The 20,922-nt window shown below is 43.3% G+C and overlaps 2 protein-coding genes across 2 annotated transcripts; one reads left to right on the top strand and one right to left on the bottom strand.

Moving 5' to 3' along the window:
• The first annotated feature begins 51 nt into the window (after positions 1–51).
• On the top strand, positions 52–11,956 carry aprt (adenine phosphoribosyltransferase). Its single transcript, XM_036584430.1, has 5 exons — positions 52–161; positions 878–981; positions 7,194–7,327; positions 8,302–8,380; positions 9,712–11,956. Exons 1-5 carry the CDS (start codon positions 73–75, stop codon positions 9,849–9,851), a joined length of 546 nt encoding a protein of 181 aa, XP_036440323.1. The 5' UTR covers positions 52–72; the 3' UTR covers positions 9,852–11,956.
• On the bottom strand, positions 11,427–19,957 carry cdt1 (chromatin licensing and DNA replication factor 1). The gene is made up of 10 exons (XM_036583892.1): positions 19,457–19,957; positions 18,110–18,268; positions 16,493–16,734; positions 14,944–15,138; positions 14,580–14,725; positions 14,387–14,487; positions 13,893–14,081; positions 13,472–13,615; positions 12,741–12,942; positions 11,427–12,528 (listed from the first exon to the last, which is right to left on the bottom strand). The coding sequence occupies exons 1-10, from the start codon at positions 19,955–19,957 to the stop codon at positions 12,365–12,367; spliced, it is 2,043 nt and encodes a 680-aa protein (XP_036439785.1). The 3' UTR covers positions 11,427–12,364.
• Between the last annotated feature and the right edge of the window lie 965 nt (positions 19,958–20,922).

Below are 20,922 nucleotides of genomic sequence, written 5' to 3'. Positions count from 1 at the left end.
TAAGGCGGGACTTTTATTTTGAATTGTTGGCTGCTGTGCAATGCGCTGCTTCTCAGCGTCCGCGTTTCACTCATGGCAGGCAGCTCTTCAGAGAAGCTGGACCTTGTTGTCCAGAAAATCAGACCATTCCCTGATTTTCCCACCAAAGGTATACTGTTTTGGTGAGTGACCTGATTGTGCATCATATTAATCTGGATTAGTTCGCAGTGTCGTTAGAAACGAATGACCTTTAAGCAGAAATGTGCAGCTAATGGTAACGCTAACGTGGGAAGGACGGTGATGTGCAGCGTTCACTGGCGGTTGTAAAGGGGAAGTCCACCATTTTTCAAAAAAAAAAATCTACATAATTAAATGATTGCGATGTAAACAGCTATTCAGAGTGGTTCGGTGTGAAATGCTCCGTTCTAGAGTCTGAATTGTTTAAAGCGGTGGTGATAGAAACCAGACGTCCACCTCTAAAGGCTCCCACACAGAGTTACTACATGCCATGGTTATGAACTCACTGCCTGATACACCAGACATTGTTTTACTGTAGTTTTGTGATGAAGGAGTGCATGCAGGGTGTTGTAAGGCCAAATATTCCCCAAAGAAAACTATTTTTTCAGACTTTTTTTTTAATCATCATCACCATTACATGTGAAAACTCAGAAGACTCGTGTAGGTTCACTGGTGGTTTTGGACAGTAAATAATATGCCTATATTTGTGTTGTAGTCATGGTGACCCCTGGTTCCTATCACCACCACTGTAAAGACATCTGAGCCTCCACAATGAGCCATTTCACACCAAACCACTCTGAATGACTCTGTTTATATTTCAAGGACCGGATTATTCAGAAATGTTGAATTCCTCTTTAATGTTGTATGTTTGCCCCTGCAGGGATATCTGCCCCATTCTGAAAGATCCTAAAGCTCTAGCTGCTGTTATAGACCTGTTCGAGGAGCATGTCAGGCAAAAACACCCAGAGGTGCAGTTGATCGTAGGTAAGACTGAACTCAAGCTCCATCACTGGTCTCTATCTTGATTCATTTATTTTATCAATGACATATGACTGTGACGATGCTTCGCCGAACCCTGTTAGGAGACACGAAGCCACCGTCAGTTACACACACAGTCCTCTGGTGATGGGCAACACGTTTGCCTCATCACACACCCCCCCCTTATCAATGTCACAACTCATTGTGACGAGAGAGGAAGTCCACGGTGGTGTTCTGCGCTCCCTTCCGGTACCGCACCTGAAATTTAAAGGGTTGCAGCGACAAATACCACCTTGTTATCCTGGCATTAGTGTCTTTCATCTTTGCCATCCACTGCAAAGACCTGTGGTCAGTTTCTAGAATGAATTCAGTCCCCAACAGGTAATATTTGAGAGAGTCTAATGCCCATTTTACAGCCAAAGCCTCTTTCTGCTCCCTTGGAAACAACTTCCGGCTGATATAGAGAATTGGCTTAAGCTCACTCTCATGCTCCTGCAGCAATACTGCTCCCAGTCCACAACCTGACGCATCCGTCTGCACCACGAACGGTCTGTCAAAGTCTGGGCTGTGTAAAACCGGTTCTGTGCATAAGCAGTCTTTCAAGTCCTGGAATGCTGCTTCACACTCTTCAGTCCGTTTTACCTTTTGCGGCATGTCTTTCTTTACGAGGTCCGTTAAAACTGCTGCTCTTTTGGAGAAGTTTGGAATAAAACGACGGTACCAACCGACCAGTCCTAAGAAGGATCGCACCCTTCGTTTTGTGTTCGGCGCTGGACTATTCTGTACTGCCTCCACCTTGTCGACCTGTGGGCAGATGACTCCTCCCCCTAGTATGTAGCCTAGGTAGGAAACCGTACCTCTTGCCAGGTGACACTTGGCTGGATTTGCAGTCAGTCCCGCCTTGCCGATTCGCTGTAGTACCTTGCTGACATGACACACGTGCATCTCCCAAGTCTCACTGTAGATGACTACGTCATCTATGTAAGCTGCAGCAAACTCTTCTGTACCCTTCAGTACACCGTCCATCAGCCTTTGGAATGTTGCTGCGGCTCCATGCAACCCGAAAGGCATTACCGAAAAATGGTATAATCCTGAAGGTACACAAAAAGCTGTAAGCTCTTTAGCCTCTGGGCTCAAAGGAACTTGCCAATAACCTTTGCAAAGGTCTAGTGTTGACAAGAACTTTGCTTTGCCCAGTCTTTCAATCAGCTCGTCTGCTCTCGGCATTGGATATGGATCAAAAGCTGATACCGAGTTCAATTTTGAGAAATCAACACAGAATCTTAGTCCACCATCCTTTTTCGGGACCAGGACCACTGGGCTGCACCATTCGCTGGTTGAAGGCTCTGTCACCCCTATCTGAAGCATAGTCTCTACCTCCTCTTCAGATCTGGGATCAGACACGCCGGTACTCGACAGGTGGTTTGCCGAATTGGCTCACCTTTCAGCAGTCTGATGTTGTGCTGGATGTCATCTGTCCTACCGGGGTCTGCTCTGAAGAGTCCTGGAGGGATAGCTCTCTCCAGTTCCTCTCGCTGTGTGTTGTTGAGGTGAGACAAATCAGGCGCTGAGCTGCTCTCACTGGCTGTTGGGAAGTACTGCTCTGTGATTTCTTCCTCGTCCTGAACAGCTCGAACCCACAGTTGCTCTGAACTGTTGTGATCCGCCTCTTTGCATGCCTTCAGCATGTTGATGTAGAATGTCTGTCTTTTTTCTCCTGTCGGGGAGAGATAACTCATAGGTCGTCCGATTGACCCTTCTGAGCACCTCATAAGGCCCGTGCCACTTTGCTAAAAGACTGGTATCGGATGTTGGCAGAAGAACCAGAGCTTTCCCACCTGGCTTGAGCTCTCTGTTCTTTGCTGTGTGGTCATACCATGTCTTTTGCCATTGGTGTGCCTTCTCCATGTTGTCCCTCACAAGCTCTGTGATCTTTGACATTTTTTCTCTCATTTTGAGGACATGTGAGAGAACGTTCAGCCTTTGCGCTGTGTCATTGCCTTCCCAGGCCTCTTTCAGGACGTCTAACGGTCCTCTCACCTCTCTACCATAGAGAAGCTGGAATGGTGAAAACCCCGTTGATGCTTGTGGCACCTCCCGGTATGCAAACAGGACATACGGGAGCCATGTGTCCCAATCTGCTCCAACCTCGGAGACAAAACGACGTAGCATGGACTTCAGGGTCTGGATGAAGCGTTCAGTTAGCCCGTCAGTCTGAGGGTGGTATGGTGTGGTTCTGATACCCCTAACCCCCAGTAGTTTAAAAACATCAGTGAGCTGCCTGGACGTAAAATTAGACCCCTGATCCGTTAAAATCTCTTTTGGGATTCCTACCCGTGAGATGAGTTGGATTAAGGCGTTGACAATCTGCCTTGTCTTCACCTTTCTCAATGGACCTTTCTTCTTGGAAGAGGTCCTGCTATGTCCATGGCAATACATGAAAATGGAACATCTACAATAGACAAGTTAATCATGGGAACTTTGCCTGCACTTTTCAAAGGGGCTGTAAGTTGGCATTCAGGACATGCTTTACAATATTCTACCACATCTTGATATTGACGCAGCCAGTAAAACCTAGTGACTATCCTGCTTAGTGTTTTGATTGTCCCCATATGTTTGAGTGTGCAAGTTTAAGTACTTGCTGCCTTAAGTTTTTGGGTACTACTAGCTGTTCAAACTCACCCTTAATTCTGTATAAAATGTTGTCTTTTAAAATGAACTGTTTGTCACCTTCAGCTGTGGCTTCAGTACATTTTAAAAACAAAGGTTTCAGCGTAGGGTCTTCTGCTTGCTGTTTGGCTATGTCAGATATTAACCCCTCTGCATCTAGTTCTAGCGGCTTTACACATTCCTCTATGGGTGTACCTCTGACTTTTTCCTGCCTTCTGACAGCTTTAGATTTATGCTTTCTAGTGATTTCACAGAATGGGAGTTCCTTCATTCATGCTGCACTTTCTTGCTCTGTGTTTTTAGTCTGTGCACGGGTCATTACCATAGCTTCAGCTTTATTTTGCTACTGAATTAAAAGATCTACCAGGACTGGTACATCTCTGCCAAGGATCTCTTGCAAAATACCCACATTCAGTAAGTATGTTTGACCGTTAACCTCGATGTTAACCTCAGCTGTTGGGTAAATCTGCTCTCCCCCGTGTATGCATTTAACTCTGAGCTCTCCTGTGTACTCTGGGAGACAGTCAGCTAGCACTAACGTTTGACTTGCACCAGTGTCTAGTAGTGCTCTGCGCTTTTTACCTCCTACTTTGACGGTTAAAATCACATCTTTACTGAACTCTTTTGGCTTAAAACTCTTTCCCTTGCAGGTGTGTAACATAGCTGGTTGATACTACTCTGAAGCGTAGGACATGTGTTAGCCTTATGACCCACTTGATTACAGTTAGAACATCTGATAATTTATCTGGACTGCGTTTAATGCTACAAGTTCTGGCTTTATTTTATCTGAGCTTTGCCGGTAGCCCTGAGTGGATGATCTAAAAACCTGGGGTTTAGAACCACTACCATATCCATCCCCAAACTTACCGGGTTCACAGCTGTATCGTGGCGTGCTCAGATCTCCCAGCCGGAACTTTCCTTCAGCTTGTCTGGCTGCGATGTACGCTTCTGCGAGTGTGACTGCTTGATCCGTTGATGTTGGGCTGCGTTCGATGATCCAGCTGCGGAGCTCAGGGTTCACCATCTTGAGATACTGTTCCAAGATAATGGTGTCGCCTATCTGCTCTTTGGTTTTCTCACGTGGCGTCATTCATTTCTCATACAGTCCCTTCAATCTGGTGTACAGTTCCCTGGGTGTGTCATCCACTCTCACAGCACAGTCTCTGAAACGCTGCCTATACGTCTCTTTGTTAATTTCATACTTTCTCAGCACTGCGTTCTTTACTTTTTCATAGTCACACGCGTCCTCAGCGTCCAGTGCAACATAAGCTGCTCTTGCTTTGCCTTCTAGCAAAGGAATCAGGTGAAGTGCCCAGCTCTCTACAGGCCACTGTGCAGCTTGTGCTAAGCGTTCGAATGTAGTCAGAAAGTGTTCAGTGTCATCAGTCTCTTTCAAAGTAGGCATTCTAGGAGCTTGCCATACCATTTGCGCTGTAGGTCGCTCCTCCTGCCACTGTCTTTGGCTCGCCACTGCCGTTTGTGAAGTCCTTAAAATCCGTGTGTGAGGTTGCGCAATCTGCTCCTCGCTCCCCGCGCTGTCCAAACTCGCCGCGAGCTGGCTTTTCTGGACTTCTCCTTGCAAAAGTCCAAACTGATGCTGAAGCGACCGCCATCTTTGCTCTTGTCTTGCCATTTCGCGATGTATGAGCTCATCTTTACTCCTCTGCTCGGCGATGAAGCCCTGGAGTAACTCGCAGACTTGCTCGATGCTCGCTGTTGTGCTGCCGGCGGTGGTTTCAGCTGACGCCGTCGGCTGCTGCCGTTGCTCATTCGCGCTCTCATACTGCTCCTCCGCATGAGAGCTCGTTGCCACTTTTCTAGGAGGCATTTTTCTCCCGCTATGCCTCGTAACTACACCAAAAGTCTTTTTATACAGTTTTCTGAGTCCTTTCTCTCACCGTTCGTGCTCTACATGGACGCCGCCATGTTTGTTTTTCCCTGCCTGACTTCTTCACTGTCGCCTTTTCTCTGTTGCCATGCTCACTACTGTCACCACAGTGTGAATCGCTGCAGCCGCTTCTCTGTCGCTCCTCCTGGTTCTCAGAAGAGCCATTGAAAGTAGAGGCTGCTGCTGCTATGATGCGATGAGCGTCGTGGGAACCAGACTCCGCTGTCGTTTTAATATGACGATCATCGAAGGAACCAGATACCGCTGCCACCATAATGTGACGATGTTTCCCCGAACCCCGTTAGGAGACACGAAGTCGTTTGTGACTGAATGGGTAGTGGAATGTAGTTGCAGGCTGAGGATGTGGCGACTCTGGATGATTCTTTGCAATGACTGAGATTTATTTACAAGGTGAAACACACAAAGAAAAACTGTACAAACACAAAGTAAATGGTAGGTAAAATGTTGACCCGACTCGATCAGTACAGGTAAGTATAAATAGTCTCAGGCCGCAAGGCCACAGGACTATATTCTTTTTAGCTTAGCTCTTACTCCTTCTTCTCAGTCTCCTCGCAGTCTGAGGTGAGTATCCTCGAGCTAGCCCCCTACTAAACCCTTCCCCTGCCTCTTATAGGGTTAGCCCCACCCCTGCATCACCTGAGCTGAACCATTCCACTCTGCAGGGGTGTTGCTGTCCTATAAGAGTGGATTAAGAACAAGGGTGAATAAAATCATAATTACGTCTCACAAGGTCTTGACGCGTGAAATTACCAGTGGGACATTTCATACAGTGCGCGCATTGACTAGCCTGTCTCACTCTGTCTTCTGTGCCCTAGGTAGACACATCACCCCTCTCATGAGCTAGCCATGGGCCCTGCAGCACGCTCATGAGTGAGCTCCGTCTGCTCTGCCTCCCTTTTGCTGCTGGTGTTAGGAAACAGACAACAGGTGAGTATTACAGGTAGGTGTTCAGGTAAGTATTCCACACACAGTCCTCTGGTGATGGGCAACACGTTTGCCTCATCACAATGACTGTACCTGATATTGTTTTCTGGTAGCTCTCTGTTAAATATCTGGCTCTGGGTTACTGGTTTGTTTCACAAATCTTTACTCTGTTTCACAAGACTCTGACTTTGGTAATCCAGTTTAAAACATTAGGAGGAGCTCACACAATTGTGTGCTACAGGGGCCTAAAGCCCTCCAGCATTGGGCTGTGGAGCAGTGGAACTGTGTTCACTGGAGTGGTGGAGCTCCATCCAGTACCTTTGGGATGAGTTGGAGTGATCCAGAACTGGCCATCCAACATCAGTACCTGACCTCACTAATGCTCTTATAGCTGCAATCAAATCCTCACAGCCGTGTTCCAAAAACTAGTGTATAGCCTTCCAAGATGAATAGAGGCTGTTACTGCAGCAAATGGGAACAAACTCCTTAATAATAGTCCTTTATCAGTGTATTTCAGGACTAACTGAATTGGATATAAAATGCCATTCTGACATATAAAACTGCACCAATCAGTTTTATTTAAAACATTGAGTTTAACTTTATTTTTACCCTTTTACCCTTTTTTAACTTTATTTAGCACAACAACTGTTGTTATTGTTATTATTATTATTATTATTATTACTATTGGTGCTTTAAGACCTATTTTGTGCTGCAGGTCTGGATGCCAGAGGTTTCCTGTTTGGGCCTCTTTTGGCCCAAAGGTTAGGAGTAGGCTTTGCTCTGGTCAGGAAGAAAGGGAAGCTCCCCGGCCCCACAGTGTCTGTAGCGTACAGTCTCGAGTACGGCACGGTAAGGCCCCCTACTGTGGTTCATAAAAGCATAATTTCTTGTGTTTTGCTCCACCTGAACCAACACTACCATTGTACCATGTTTATAGAGTATTGGGCAAAATTATATATAAAGCTGTTCATTTGTTCAAAGACTGCAAATAAACAAACAGAACTTTACGGTTGTTATGTGTGTGTTAGTTGAACCATTTGTAGTTCTACAGTTACAGACTGTAGTCCATCTGTTTCTCTGCATACTTTGTTAGCCCCCTTTTACCCTGTTCTTCAGTGGTCAGGACCCCCATGGACCCTCACAGAGCAGGTACTATTTGGGTGGTGGATCATTCTCAGCACTGCAGTAACACTGATGTGGTGGTGGTGTGTTAGTGTGTGTTGTGCTGGTCTGAGTGGATCAGACACAGCAGTGCTGCTGGAGTTTTTAAACACCTCAGTGTCACTGCTGGACTGAGAATAGTCCACCAACCAAAAATATCCAGCCAGCAGCGTCCTGTGACCACTGATGAAGGACTAGAGGATGACCAACACAAACTGTGCAGCAGCAGATGAGCTATCGTCTCTGACTTTACATCTACAAGGTGGACTGACAGGTAGGAGTGTCTAATAGAGTGGACAGTGAGTGGACACAGTGTTTAAAAACTCCAGCAGCACTGCTGTGTCTGATCCACTCAGACCAGCACAACACACATTAACACACCACCACCACATCAGTGTTACTGCAGTGCTGAGAATGATCCACCACCCAAATAGTACCTGCTCTGTGAGGGTCCATGGGGGTCCTGACCACTGAAGAACAGGGTAAAAGGGGGCTAACAAAGTATGCAGAGAAACAGATGGACTACAGTCTGTAACTGTAGAACTACAAAGTGCACCTATATAGTAAGTGGAGCTGATAAAATGGACAATGAGCGTAGAAACAAGGAGGTGGTCATAATGTTATGCCTGATTGGTAAATTTCATTGTGTCTGTGTCTTTCAGGCTGAAGCAGAGATTCAGGAGGATGCTGTGGAACCAGGACAGAAGGTTCTACTCGTTGATGACCTGCTGGCTACTGGGGGTGAGTCTATACACCGTGCTTCAGCTTTTCAGTATGAGAACAAAGACAAAACTGTATATTCCAGTTTATTAGGTACCTTCACTCAATGGCCATCGTATACCATGTAGGTGCTTTTTGTAGTTTTACAGTTAAAGACTGTAGCCCATCTGCTGCTGCGTAATTTGGTCATTTAATTCACGCGTAAGCCTGGAAACAGACCCTCACAGGACCACGACTGGCCAGGTATTATTTGGGTGGTGGACCATGGTCAGCACAGCAGTGATGCTGACGTTGTTGATGAAGAGGATGGCTAAAACACACTGTTCATGGAAAAAGACAAGCTGTAGTCTTTAATTATACACCCACAAGGTGTACCAGTTAGGTGCTGTCAGCGTAAGATGCTGGATTGGATATTGGAAAAAAGGGAGGAATCCGATCTAATTCTGTATCTAATCTGTCCTTAATTAATTTAGAAAAAAATCCATCTAGAACTCACTGTGTGATGTGATGTTAGCGGTGTGGTTCTCCATGTGGGGTAATAGTGTTTCAGTAATTTCAGCATCATAGCCTACTTTTAGATTATTTAGAGTACCTCTAAAGTCATTATTTAAACCATAAAAAGTCTTATGTTAAATAGGAAGTTGTTAAATATTATTATTATTATTATTATCATTATTATTATTATTATTGCCCTGCTGAAAAAAAGATCATTAGAACCATTAGGATTAACCCTTAGGACGACAGGTCACTTCTAGTCTTTGTAACTTCAGAACGGTTTAAGCTACAGACATGATCCACATATCAGGACATTCAGCAGACCCGCCCCTAACTAGTTAGTGTGACGTCATTGAGCTGTGACGTCAGCATCAGCGAGTAATTCGGCTCGGAAAATCACCCAAAATCCTGATACTATTGCTCTGATTTTTGACCTTCATATTCCAACAAAGGGTTAAAACAGAAACGTTTCACTCATTTAGATTCTGCTTCACCATCCAGAGTGATTTCGTCCACCTGAGACCATCCATCAGCCAGAGATCCAGCTCCAAAATCACCCAAACCCCACTCGCTACTGTTATATTACATCTCTGCTTTTAGCCTTCATATTATAAACAAAGGGTTAAAAATAGCAACGTGATTCACATCAGAACACTCAGAGGAACCTGCCATCCCTAGCTAGAGTGAGAGAAACCAGCTCTAACATCACACAACCCAGAAATACAGCACAAACACACAGCCAGATCACTGTAAAACCTGCTATTAGCTCTCTGCTTTAGCCTTCATCTGGCAACAAAAGGGTTAAAACCTGATGATTTTGCTTTGTTTGTTGTTCTGTAATTCTGTTTGTGGCACAGGGACGTTGTATGCAGCGTGTGAGCTGATGAAGAAGCAGCAGGCCGAAGTTTTGGGCTGTTTAGTGGTGATCGAACTGAAGGACCTCAAGGGGGCAGAAAGGCTGAAGTCATACCCTGTTTTCTCTTTGGTGCAACACTGAGCAGATACTACCTCACCAGTCCATCCTGATTTCCGCTTAAAAAGTCTGTGTTTACAGCAGGGAATAAGTACACATCCCTTAGACTGAAGTGTTTTGTCTCTTTAAACTGAAAATGTCATAGAAGCCGTTTGTCATTGTCACTGAGCTGGTCCATGTACGGTCAGGTCCAAGTATTTGGACACTGACACTTTTTTTAATTTTGCCTCACATCATCAAAACACCAGTGACCCAGTTCCATTTGCAGCCATATATGCCCATGTCTTAACACTACCTCCACCATGTTTCCAGATGATGTACTATGCTTCTCCATACTGTTATCTCCATACTCCGTACCGTCATTCTGGTACTAGTTAACTGCGGTTTCATCACTCCAAAGAATCTTATTCCAGAACTGGGCAGGCTTTTTTGGATGTTTTCTAGCAAAGTCTAAACTGGCCTTTTAGTTCCTATGTTCACTTCAGTGGTTTCCACCTTTTTAGCCTGTGAAGATGGAGGGACTGTGTAAAAATGGCTCCAGTTCCTAAACGGTTAATGCAGTATTTTTTTGTTCAGCCTCTTGAATTAAAGCTGAAAGTCTACACTTCAATCACATCTTGACCGTTTCATTTCGTATCCATTGTGGTGGTGTATAGAGGCAAAATTACAAAACTTGTCACTGTCCAAATACTTGACCTGACTGTATGTGCTATTTAAAGGGGACCTTTGCTCTCTCTATGTGAAGTGATGCATGATTGAGTTGCATTTCAAATGTAAATTTAATAGTCAGCATGTCTTAATAAGAAGCAATATGTTCATATCGTATGCAGCCAAATACCTTGTTTACTCATCCCTTTATTTGGGATATAAATAAGTAAAATATTACGGTAATGGTAGCATGTAGTATTACACAAGCAATGTCCTGATTCTGGATTCGAGTTCATCTGTTTGTACTGTACAGGATGATTCATCCGGTTTCAAAATGATTTATTTCACTTGTAAATCATTACAGATCAATGCAGTGAACTGTAAATGGTTTAATGAGCATAAAGTTTATGTAATTGTACAAGGTCTCAGTATGAACCTCCTCCAGCTGTACAGACAACATCAACGCCATAGTCAAACCCATCCCACACTGGATTGAGCCTGTCAGACTGTTCTCACGGCTCTTTCAGTGCAATTTCGGAGATCGTCCAGTGTTGTGGAACCAACGACGAACGCTCTGAGCTGTTGGAGGTTCATTGATGACAAAAATCACGTTGCAGTTATGACGGATTCACTCTTATTGAAGTGGAGAATGTAAAACGTTTTCTGCTCAGGGGTCTCATCTCCTCTCAGACTGAAGGGAGCCATCTTCCGGTGACAGTCAGAAACTCTATGACCCCCTCTTTCATTTGGTATGTGATTGGTTCCTAGGCACCTCACAGTTGTAAAAATATGGTACTTTGAAATCAGATGAATCTTGTTGAATCACCCTGTATTTTGGACTGTTGTGTTTGTTTTGGGACTTTAACAGCATAGCAGTTAAAGAGGGCATTAGTCGTGAGGTCTGACCTGCCTGTGTAATTAGTGTGATTACATGTTTAATATCTTAAAGCCACTTTAGGGTAAGTAGAACGCTCCATTATACTTCATACCTTTGCAGTAGAAAATATGTATTAGGGACGCACTAATATGGGAATTGTGGGCCAATGACAGTACCATGTATTAGTCATGCACTTACTATGTTGATGCCAATACACAAATGTAGAAGATGGAACTAAATTCACCCTGAATATCGGATTATATAGAAATGTAAAATGTATCTGCAGTAAAATGAGTACAATTCAGACATTTTAGCACAGTAGAAATGTCTGAACATTCCTGTTCTTCCAAAGTACAATAAAAACAGCAAGTACTGAACTGAAATCAGTCAAATTTAAGAGGTTTAAAACAGCCGTCTTCTGATTCCATTGGCTCCAATATTAGTGTGCATGCCTAACATGTATTGTTAAATCAAAGTATGAAAATATTACTTACAGTGCCTTTATAATTATATTTGTATGTGATTGATTTCTTGCAGTTGTCCAAAGCGGTTCCAAATCAAAAAGCTGTAATTTGGTCTTGATTAAAAGACTTATTGAAAACCATTTCAAACAGCTTGTTTATTGTACATTTAAGCAGATCAAGACTATTCAGTGACCTGTTGCTGCTATTCCAGTTAAGGTCTTGAAGCTCAAATACTGTCATGTGTACCACGTCTATACAAGTCTTTAAAATTTACAGCCACTGTCAACTTAAAATAATGCATTTAGCTCAAACTGGACAAAAACCTGCTTCATTATTAAAAAAAGAAAAAAAAAACTAAAGTAGTATTCAAGCAAACTTTCTCACATTCTGTCATAAAACATTTTCCTTTTAAAGCACTCGAAGGCCAGTGTTCGGAGCACGGGCAGTGAAGCCACACTGTGGCCAGTCTGTAGATTAAAAACATGGAGTTATTCTCCAAAACTATTGCACACAGTTCAGCACGAAGTCCAAGATTCTTCATTTGGTTCTCAGCGTCGTTCCTCTTCTTTAATCTTCTGACTCAGTTTGTCCAAAATCAGGTTCATGTTCGCATTCTTGTTCAGCTTGAGGTAGAAATCTTTTCTGATCGGATGTATCGTGAGCCACTCGGGCGTCAGCTCGGCCAGCAAACGGAGATGCTTTTCCATTTCCCCTGGAATTAGAAGGCCGTTCGGTTATTTACAGCTAAATTATTTCTAATCAGTAATCAAACTCATTTAAAACGCAATTTGTTGTAGTAAAATAAAGATAACAGATTTTGCTGAATACAACTCAAAGGAATTGTCCTTGATTATAATGGAGTCTCGTGCAATGAAGAGTAAACTACAACTGTCAACAACTGTCTGAGAGACTAATCATGCTCACCTGTGCTGAGAGAAGAGCGATAGCTGGCGATCATGCGATTGCAGGCGATCTCCATGATCAAGGCCGGCTTCTTTTCAGCCACAAAGACGTTCCTCAGGATCCTGGCCAGCTCTGGTAGCCGTGACGTCATTGCCAGACGCTCCTCCTGCTCAGGGTTCCTGGTCATCGCCGCCTGCAGTTTCTGAGCCTCTTTAGCTCGGATCTGAACGTGAAAGGAAATTAAAGAAATGAGTGATTTCACATTTTAGAAATTTAAATCCAACATGACCAGCAATGAATGACCAGTGAGCATGATGTCCTTACTAATGCTGCATTTCGTTTACTGCTTGTCACGTGCTTTTAAACCTCAGAACTGATCAGAATCGTCAATGTGTGCAAGTGTACTGAAATAGGGCTGCGCAATATGACAATATTTGTCATTGTGATAAACTGTCAATGCTTTTCTGAGCATATTATAGACATCAGGGCTAACACTCCTCAACTGCACGTTTGATTAGAGTTTAATTCTGTTTAACTGGATTTAGTTCAATGTGAAATGTTGAATACAGAACTATTCATAGGTTTTGTACTTTTAAAATGTAGCTTTATTTCAATTTGTCAAATGTGAGAAAAAACACAGGCATGTTGTGCACTGTAAAAATTCTTGAAGTATCGCAATTACACTTTTGCCATAACACCCACCTCTAACTGGAAAACTTAAACTTAAACTGACTGGTGTTTGCAATACATACCCTTTCCAACAGAGACTGGGAGACCCCTTTGAGAGCACTGGGTGTTTGTACAGGGGTCACGTCTGGTTTCGCTGGGGGCTCCGGCTCTTTTGCACATGCTGCCTCTGCTGTTTTTAAGGCCATATTAGCCAAAGCCTTTTCCATCTGAAAATTAAACAAAACATTTTGTAAAGCCTTTCAAAACATGATCAAGGACTTGAGAGTTTGCAGTCTCATCTGGACACAAGCATGAATGTATCTGCAGCAACACAGTGTTAAAAAAATGCAACTGAAATTCTTCATGGCATGTGTTCTCTTACATTCAGAGCCCTTTCTGTATGTTTTAGCAAAATATAATGTGAAGTTCAACACTTCAGGAAAGTTCTCTTTGCTGTCCTGAAGCTCCTGGCTGTAGTTTAAAGCCAAAGCTAAGCATGTTTACCTTAGGGGTCATGAGTGAGCGAGCTTTATCCAGCACTTCTTGAGCAGTGGTCAGTTTCCCGGTCTGTGGAGGCTGAGGCAAATCACAGGGCTGGATATTTGGCACCTCATCCACACTGAATCTGGGGTGCCAGCGAGTAAGCTTGTCATCTGGGACGACCACAGGAGGGTTCAGGGTGGCTAGAAACACCTGCAGGACAGACCAGCGATGTTAGTTCATGTTTAATGTGTCTTTATAAGTCAGTCAGTGCATTTTATGTACAGTCATAAACAAACTCTCCTGGTCAAATTACATGTTTGTTGATTTTATGAGTGAAAGCAAGTTATGTTTTCTCCAAGAAACAACCTGAAATCTGACTTTTTCTGCAGAACGTTGTGCAAAATTTCCAAAATTTAATATGGGGGGAAAAAAAACATGACACAAAATGTGCAATAACTTTTGCACAGGACACATTTACAGTATATGATGGGAAACTGTAAAAGCACAGCACCAACCTTATGGTGTCCCTTCACAATTTCGACCAAGTTTTGGTGGAACACGCGTCTTCTCTCCAGCAGACGAGTAGCAGACAGGACAGGCCGAGCTCCGTTTGTTTCTGAGGAAGAACAAAACCTCTTATGAGTGAAAGAATTCAGACAACTAGACTGATTCAAAATCAGTTTAAAACGTTTTTCTCAGATCAGTTACCTTCTTCGATGACAGGCTCCACAGTGAGCTGGTAGGCAGATTTCTTTGCTGTGGCGCTGAAGTTTGGAATGTTTTTCTCCTGCCGGAAGGTGTAGGCAGACGGGTACACGGCCTTCATCTGTCCTACGTGAGTCTCCTCAAAACGCCTGGCAAGGAAAGAGCGACATAGGAATGAGCATTTTTCCCCATTAATTCAGTACAAACTGCTTTGAAAGGCCTTTGTTAAAAAGATTCATTTTCAGGCTTGTTTAAAACAAAACAATAAAAATCCAAATTCGCCCAAAAACACATTATAAAACTTCTAAAACGTCCCAGATGAAAAATAAAGAAGACCCTTTTAAGACTGGCAGACTGTTGCTCTTACTTGTGCATCATGTCCTGGACTCCTTGTTTGACCTTAGCGAAGGTGACCGTTTCAGAGCGGTTGAAGAGCATGCCGACGATGGTGTCCATGCTGCGGAACATCTCAGCCAAAACCTTGTACTTGTATGGCAGGGTGAGGCCAGGAGGAACGTCCTGAGCGAGAGTGTGGTAGCGCTGATAAGCAGGAAGCTTCTCTCTGAAATGAGAAAAGCAGCACCGCCGAATGTGTAAGAGATACAAGCCTTAAAAATACAGTGTAACTAAGACTGAGAGCCAAGACAATGTAAAAGTCCTGCAAAATCAAACTTTCTGAATATTATAAAGCCTTTAGGATATATTTATTAACGAAAGTCTTAGAACTTCAGTTATTTCATTATGGAAAAAAAACAAACCAACAAAAAAACAAAAAAAAACACAATAAGCTACATGATTTAGACCAGAGGTACTCAATCCTGGTCCTGGAGATCCACCACCCTGGAGAGTTCAGATCCAACACACCTGGCTCATAGTCAGATGCCCCTGAAGGCCCTGATAGGTCTGTTAGATCAGGGTTGGAGCTAAACTCTGCAGGGTGGTAAAACAGGGGGCAGTCATGGGCTGGAGGTTAGGGAACCAGCCTTGGGTCACCTAACACAACCCTGATCTAACACACCTGGTCCGGGTCCTGGAAGGTCACCGGTTCGATCCCCTGAGCTGACAGTACGTGACTGAAGTGCCCTTGAGCAAGGCACCTAACCCCCAACGGCTCCCCAGGCGCTGTGGATAGGGCTGCCCACCGCTCTAGGCAAGTGTGCCCCATACTGCCCCCTAGGGTGTGTTCACTAGTGTGCATGTGGTGCTTCACTGCACGGATGGGTTAAAATGCAGAGGTGAAATTTCCGTGTTGTGGGACTAATAAGGGTCACTTAATTAATCAAAAGGACCAGGATTGGGCACCCTGACCACAACTACTACTCCTACTCTACTACTAATAATAATAATAATAAACATACTGATTTTTACCCTACAGCAAAACAGTCAACCTACCAAAGACATGTTTGGTGTCTAAAGTTTGCTTCTTATGTTTTGTACTGGTGCTACAAGGCTAATGTAGCTAACAAGTAACAGACGTCTATGCTACCCAAAATCCTTCAGTGCAGCCACAAGGCTAAAGTGATACAAGTCACTGAAAGATTTTGGGTGGCACAGACTTTCACAACCTGGTGGCTACATTAGCCTTGTAGCTCCAGAGAAAATCTAAAGAGGCAAACATCAGACCCTAAACATGTCATGACTGTTTGACTACATTTAGCTTTAAGGGGGGGAAATTGTGTAAATTAGATTTCTTGGTGAACCAAACTGGTTCAACTGATAAGTTGAATCAAGTGTCTGAGCAGAATAAGCACCTAACTGTGCTGTACTGACCCTCCAGGACCAGAACTAATGACCCTGTTTTAGGCCATTATGCCAACCCAAATGACACCACAGGGGTTGTCACAGGGTGCCAGCAGTTTCACACAAACCCAGTGTAGCGTTCATGTGCAGCAGTATGATAACAGGACCCCTCTTACCCCTCCTCCGCTCCGGGCTGGGTTTCTGTTTGCTCCTCCTTTGATTTCTCCTCCTCTGCGACTCGTTCAGCTTTTCTCTGCTGGACTTTGGCCGAAAGCTCTCTGGCGCTGTCGAGTCTGGCTTTGAGCTCGGCGAGCGTGGACACCGGGGCAGGAGTGGGCGAGGTCACGCTTTCAGACCGACTCTTCAGCTTCTGCAGACGAGACTTCAGCGCTGCCACATCTTCTCTGGAGAAGGTTTTCTGGAAGAAGAGAGACGATGAATGAGAACTGAGAACACACGACTGGGAGGAAGAGAAACATCCCTGCAGTGGACCCAAAGCAACATTCCTCCGTTTTTCCACCCAACTTCCATCTGAATCGCCCTGTTAACTACAGCGCATTATAATTTCAACAGTTTTCTCTGTATTTATCACCCACTGACTTCAAACTCTTATAACTGAAGCTTCAGGACGGCTGCTGACCTCCAGGAAGAAACATTTGAAATGCTGGACCATGTTAAAGCTTCCAGAGGACAACCAGTAAACTTCAACACAGGAGGGCGGAAAAATGACTTTCCAGAGCTTTTTTTTTTTGGCTTTATCCAACTTTCAAACACGAAAGCAACACAGTTAAAAAAGCAGCTCTGTTTCCTTCACTTCTACTGAGGCTTTCTACTATCCCTGTCAATCAGGCAGAGCTTAATGTGAAATTACTACATTGTCTTTCCTCCAGAAAGACACAGAAAACACATTTAGATATTTTTACACTGCAAAATTTAGTATCGTCAATTAAAATTCTCAAATCTAGTCAATACATCTAATATTTCTCCTGGTGAGATTGTGGTAAGCTTATTTTAAGATTATCTAACTTATTTCCAAACATTTTTACTTATTTTAAGTAATTTTATTAAGTAAACTTTCCAAAGCTACTGGAAATTTGGCAGACAATTTCCTCGTTGTAAGAAATGTGCTTGAAACCAGCTAAGTTATCTGCCAGTATAGTGAGAGAATTTTACTCAATAAAATTACTTAAAACTGGTAAGAAAATCTGGAAATGAGCTAAATAATCTTATGATAAGTGCACACCCATCCCAAAATAAGAAATTAGATATATTGTCTAGAATTAAGATAATTTAACTTGACAAGATACCATTTTTTTGCAGTGTGGTAGACATTTCTTATGAGCCCTCTGAAGAACTCAAATTTGTGGTTCTCAAACCATCTGACTGTTCCTTAAAACAACTGACAATGATGGTAAAAATAGAGAATTACTGTTTTTGGGGGTTTTTTTGGTGCTAATGTTGTGCTAACTGCTCTGAAATGGCCATGTTAGAGATTTTCCCTCATCATAATCCTTTGTTTTTACACTCTTCAACCTGTTTCTCACTGTTTCAACAAAAATTACATGATTTTTGTCAAAAATCCATTGAAATATCCACCAAAGTGATCTACAAAAACATGTTTCATTCACATTCTTCTCCCACTGGGTCCAATTAAGTGTGTTTTAAGCCGCTGATCTTTCTTTTACCTACAGAGAAAGGCGTCCACCTTCTCATCTGTGGCAACTGACCACACCCTGCAGGTACGACAGACAATGATGTTGAAAGATGCTGGACTGTTCCTTTAAGTAGCCTACCTTGGTCCTGGTGGCCTGTTTGGGACTGCTGTGGCCGTGGCCGCCCGCTTTGTCTGCAGGGGAGCTATTTTTGCTAAGATTGACCTCACGGTTGGATTCTTTATGGACGTCCTGTGAAGGAGCCTGAGGGTCAGTGTGGGCCGAGGCTTCGTCTGGAGCCTGCGTGCAAAGATTATAACAGGAATCTGTGAATCCTCTGATCGTTTACCTAATTTACACCCCAGCATTAACACCCAGCCTGCGGTCAGTCGGCACTCCTTTTGTTCTCTATGGTAATGTGGTCTCGTGTTTAGAGGCTGTTCAATGAGACCACAATGTAACATGTTTTAAACATGAATATAAGTCTGAACAGTTACTGTACTGAATTTCCAAACATCTGATCTAGAAATGTGAGAACTGTACTAGATAATCAGCTGCACTGCCAACTCCAACATATGGAAAACTCAATCTTATGATAACTGGACAATCTTGGTCTGTAGTCCATCAGTGAGATTAATGTACAGACCCAAAAGCTTTTGGTGCAAAGCTTATTTTAAGAAGGCAAAGCTGCCCCACTGGACATTGCTGACCATTTACCTGATCTGTAAATCAGATAAACCAGTTCAACTCAGGTATCGATTAAGGTTTCATTGATCAGGGAGTCTAAATTCTCATACAGCCCTAAAACAAATGAACTTACACCAGTATACCATTGTGAGCCTCTATAGTTAAAGGGGAACCCCACTCATTTTTCAAAATTCCTGCACATTTTAAATCATTAAGATGCCATTCAGCGAGGTTTGCTGTGAAAGGCTCACTTCTGAAGCCTGTTTGATGCCAGAGACATTGTTTTCCTAAAGTTTTGAGCAGGTTTTGTCCTAAAACGTATTGTTTAACACATAAAAGCTACATGAAAAGTTGTTGGTAGGTAAAACAGTCCCAAAATAAAACTTATGTATCACTACTTTACCATCAACACTACACAGAAAACTTGTGGATTCATTGGTGGGATTGGATAGTAAATAAAATAGCTGTATGTGTGTTGCAGACTTTTGTCACCACACCTAAAAACACCAGAGTCTGCAAGTTCTTAAAAGATCTAAAGGTTCTTTAAGAAAGACAATGGCTCAATACAGCACCAAAAAGGGCTCTCAAATGACTATGCTGTACTCATGGTTCCTAAACAGAACCACTGCCTTTACTAAAGAACCCTTTAAGAGTGTACAGTGAACCATTTCACACCAAACCACTCTGAATGACTTTGTTTACTTCTCTAAGGTTGAACTGGGTCGAAATTTAGAAAAGCGGGTGAACTTCCCCTTTAGGTGTATGAGCGTGACTGTTCCCAGTTTGTGCGCCCAGTCTAACCTGCTCCGTTTTTGTGAGCTCCAGCTTCTTCCTCGCTGTGCTCTTCCTCTGTTCTCCTGCTGGTGCTGCAGCGGCTCCGCTCTGCTCCTTCCCGCCGACCCTGAGGCGCTTCTTGGCGGTGCTGTGCTGCTCTGTGGCGGAGGCGAACACGGCGGAGCTCAGATCAAACTCGGCCTCGTCGGAGCTCCTCTTCGGCGTGCGGGGGGTCGCGGCCTCGGGCTGCTGGAGCTCGACCTTGCCGCTCTCGGCGCCGGGCTCAGCAGCCACGGCCTCGGCGATCACCCGCAGAAACTCCTCATGGACGCCACTGAGCGGCTCTGTGGAGAGTCTCGAAGCACCAGCGACAGCTCTGCTTTTGGTTAGCCGGGTTTCCCTTCGCCCTGTGGCGGCGTCCTTCTCCACCAGCACCGGGCCATCCGCCGCCCTCGCCTTTCGCCCCTTTCGAGCTCCTGCGGCCCTCTTATTGCGGGAAAAGTAGTCAGTAACGCGGGCCTGAGCCATTTTAGTCGAAAAATACTGACAAACAGTTAAAAAGTAAGAGAAACTCAGAGCGGCGGCTGTTGTCGTTGTTCCCCTCAGAGCTGCCGCTTCTCTGCGACTTTCCCGCGAAATTGTACCATGTGACCTTTGTGGGCGGGAGGCCCTGCAAAGCGCGCAAGCTTGCGGCGCTCCCATTGGTCAACTCGTCCATCAAACAGCGCTTGCTCGTACGTGATTGGACAGAACGTCAGACGTTCGCGAACGACGTCAGTGTTGTATTGTTCTTTTACTTTTTTGTGTGGTTTTCTGTCTTTTTTCACACGTTTATTTATTAAATAAAAGGAAAATCATAAAACGACTGCGTCTGTGTGAGAGAGATATGAATATAAATTTTCTATCAATAAAATAGATGATACTATTTTGTTTGACGCGCGTATTTTATTTATCTATTTATTTATTACAACATAAAATGATTGCGTATGTGAGATCGATATGAATATTACATTTCTATAAATTAATGTATTCTAATTAAATATTCCAATTCATATAATAAATTAATAAAATAACTTTTTTTCTGATATTTCTTTTGACGAGGAGTTTATTTATTTATCTATTTATTTATTTATTACAACATAAAATGATTGCGTATGTGAGAGAGAGATAGGAATATTACATTTCTATAAATTAGTATGTTCTAATTAAATATTCTACTTCATATAATGAATTAATAAAATAACTTTTCTGATATTTCTTTTGACGTGGAGTTTATTTATTTATTTATTTATTAATTACCACATAAAATGATTGCGTCTGCGTGAGAGCGATATGAATATTGCATTTCTATAAATTAATGTATTCTAATTAAATATTCCAACTCATATAATAAATTAATAAAATAACTCTTTTTCTGATATTACATCTGACGTGGAATTTATTGATTTATTTATTGATTTATTTATTGATTTATTTATTTATTACAGCGTAAA

The sequence above is a fragment of the Colossoma macropomum genome, unplaced genomic scaffold (assembly GCF_904425465.1).
Source record: "Colossoma macropomum unplaced genomic scaffold, Colossoma_macropomum, whole genome shotgun sequence".
Taxonomy (NCBI): domain Eukaryota; kingdom Metazoa; phylum Chordata; class Actinopteri; order Characiformes; family Serrasalmidae; genus Colossoma; species Colossoma macropomum.
The sequence above is the reverse complement of the archived record's forward strand: the minus strand, read 5'-3'. Positions and strand labels throughout refer to the sequence as shown.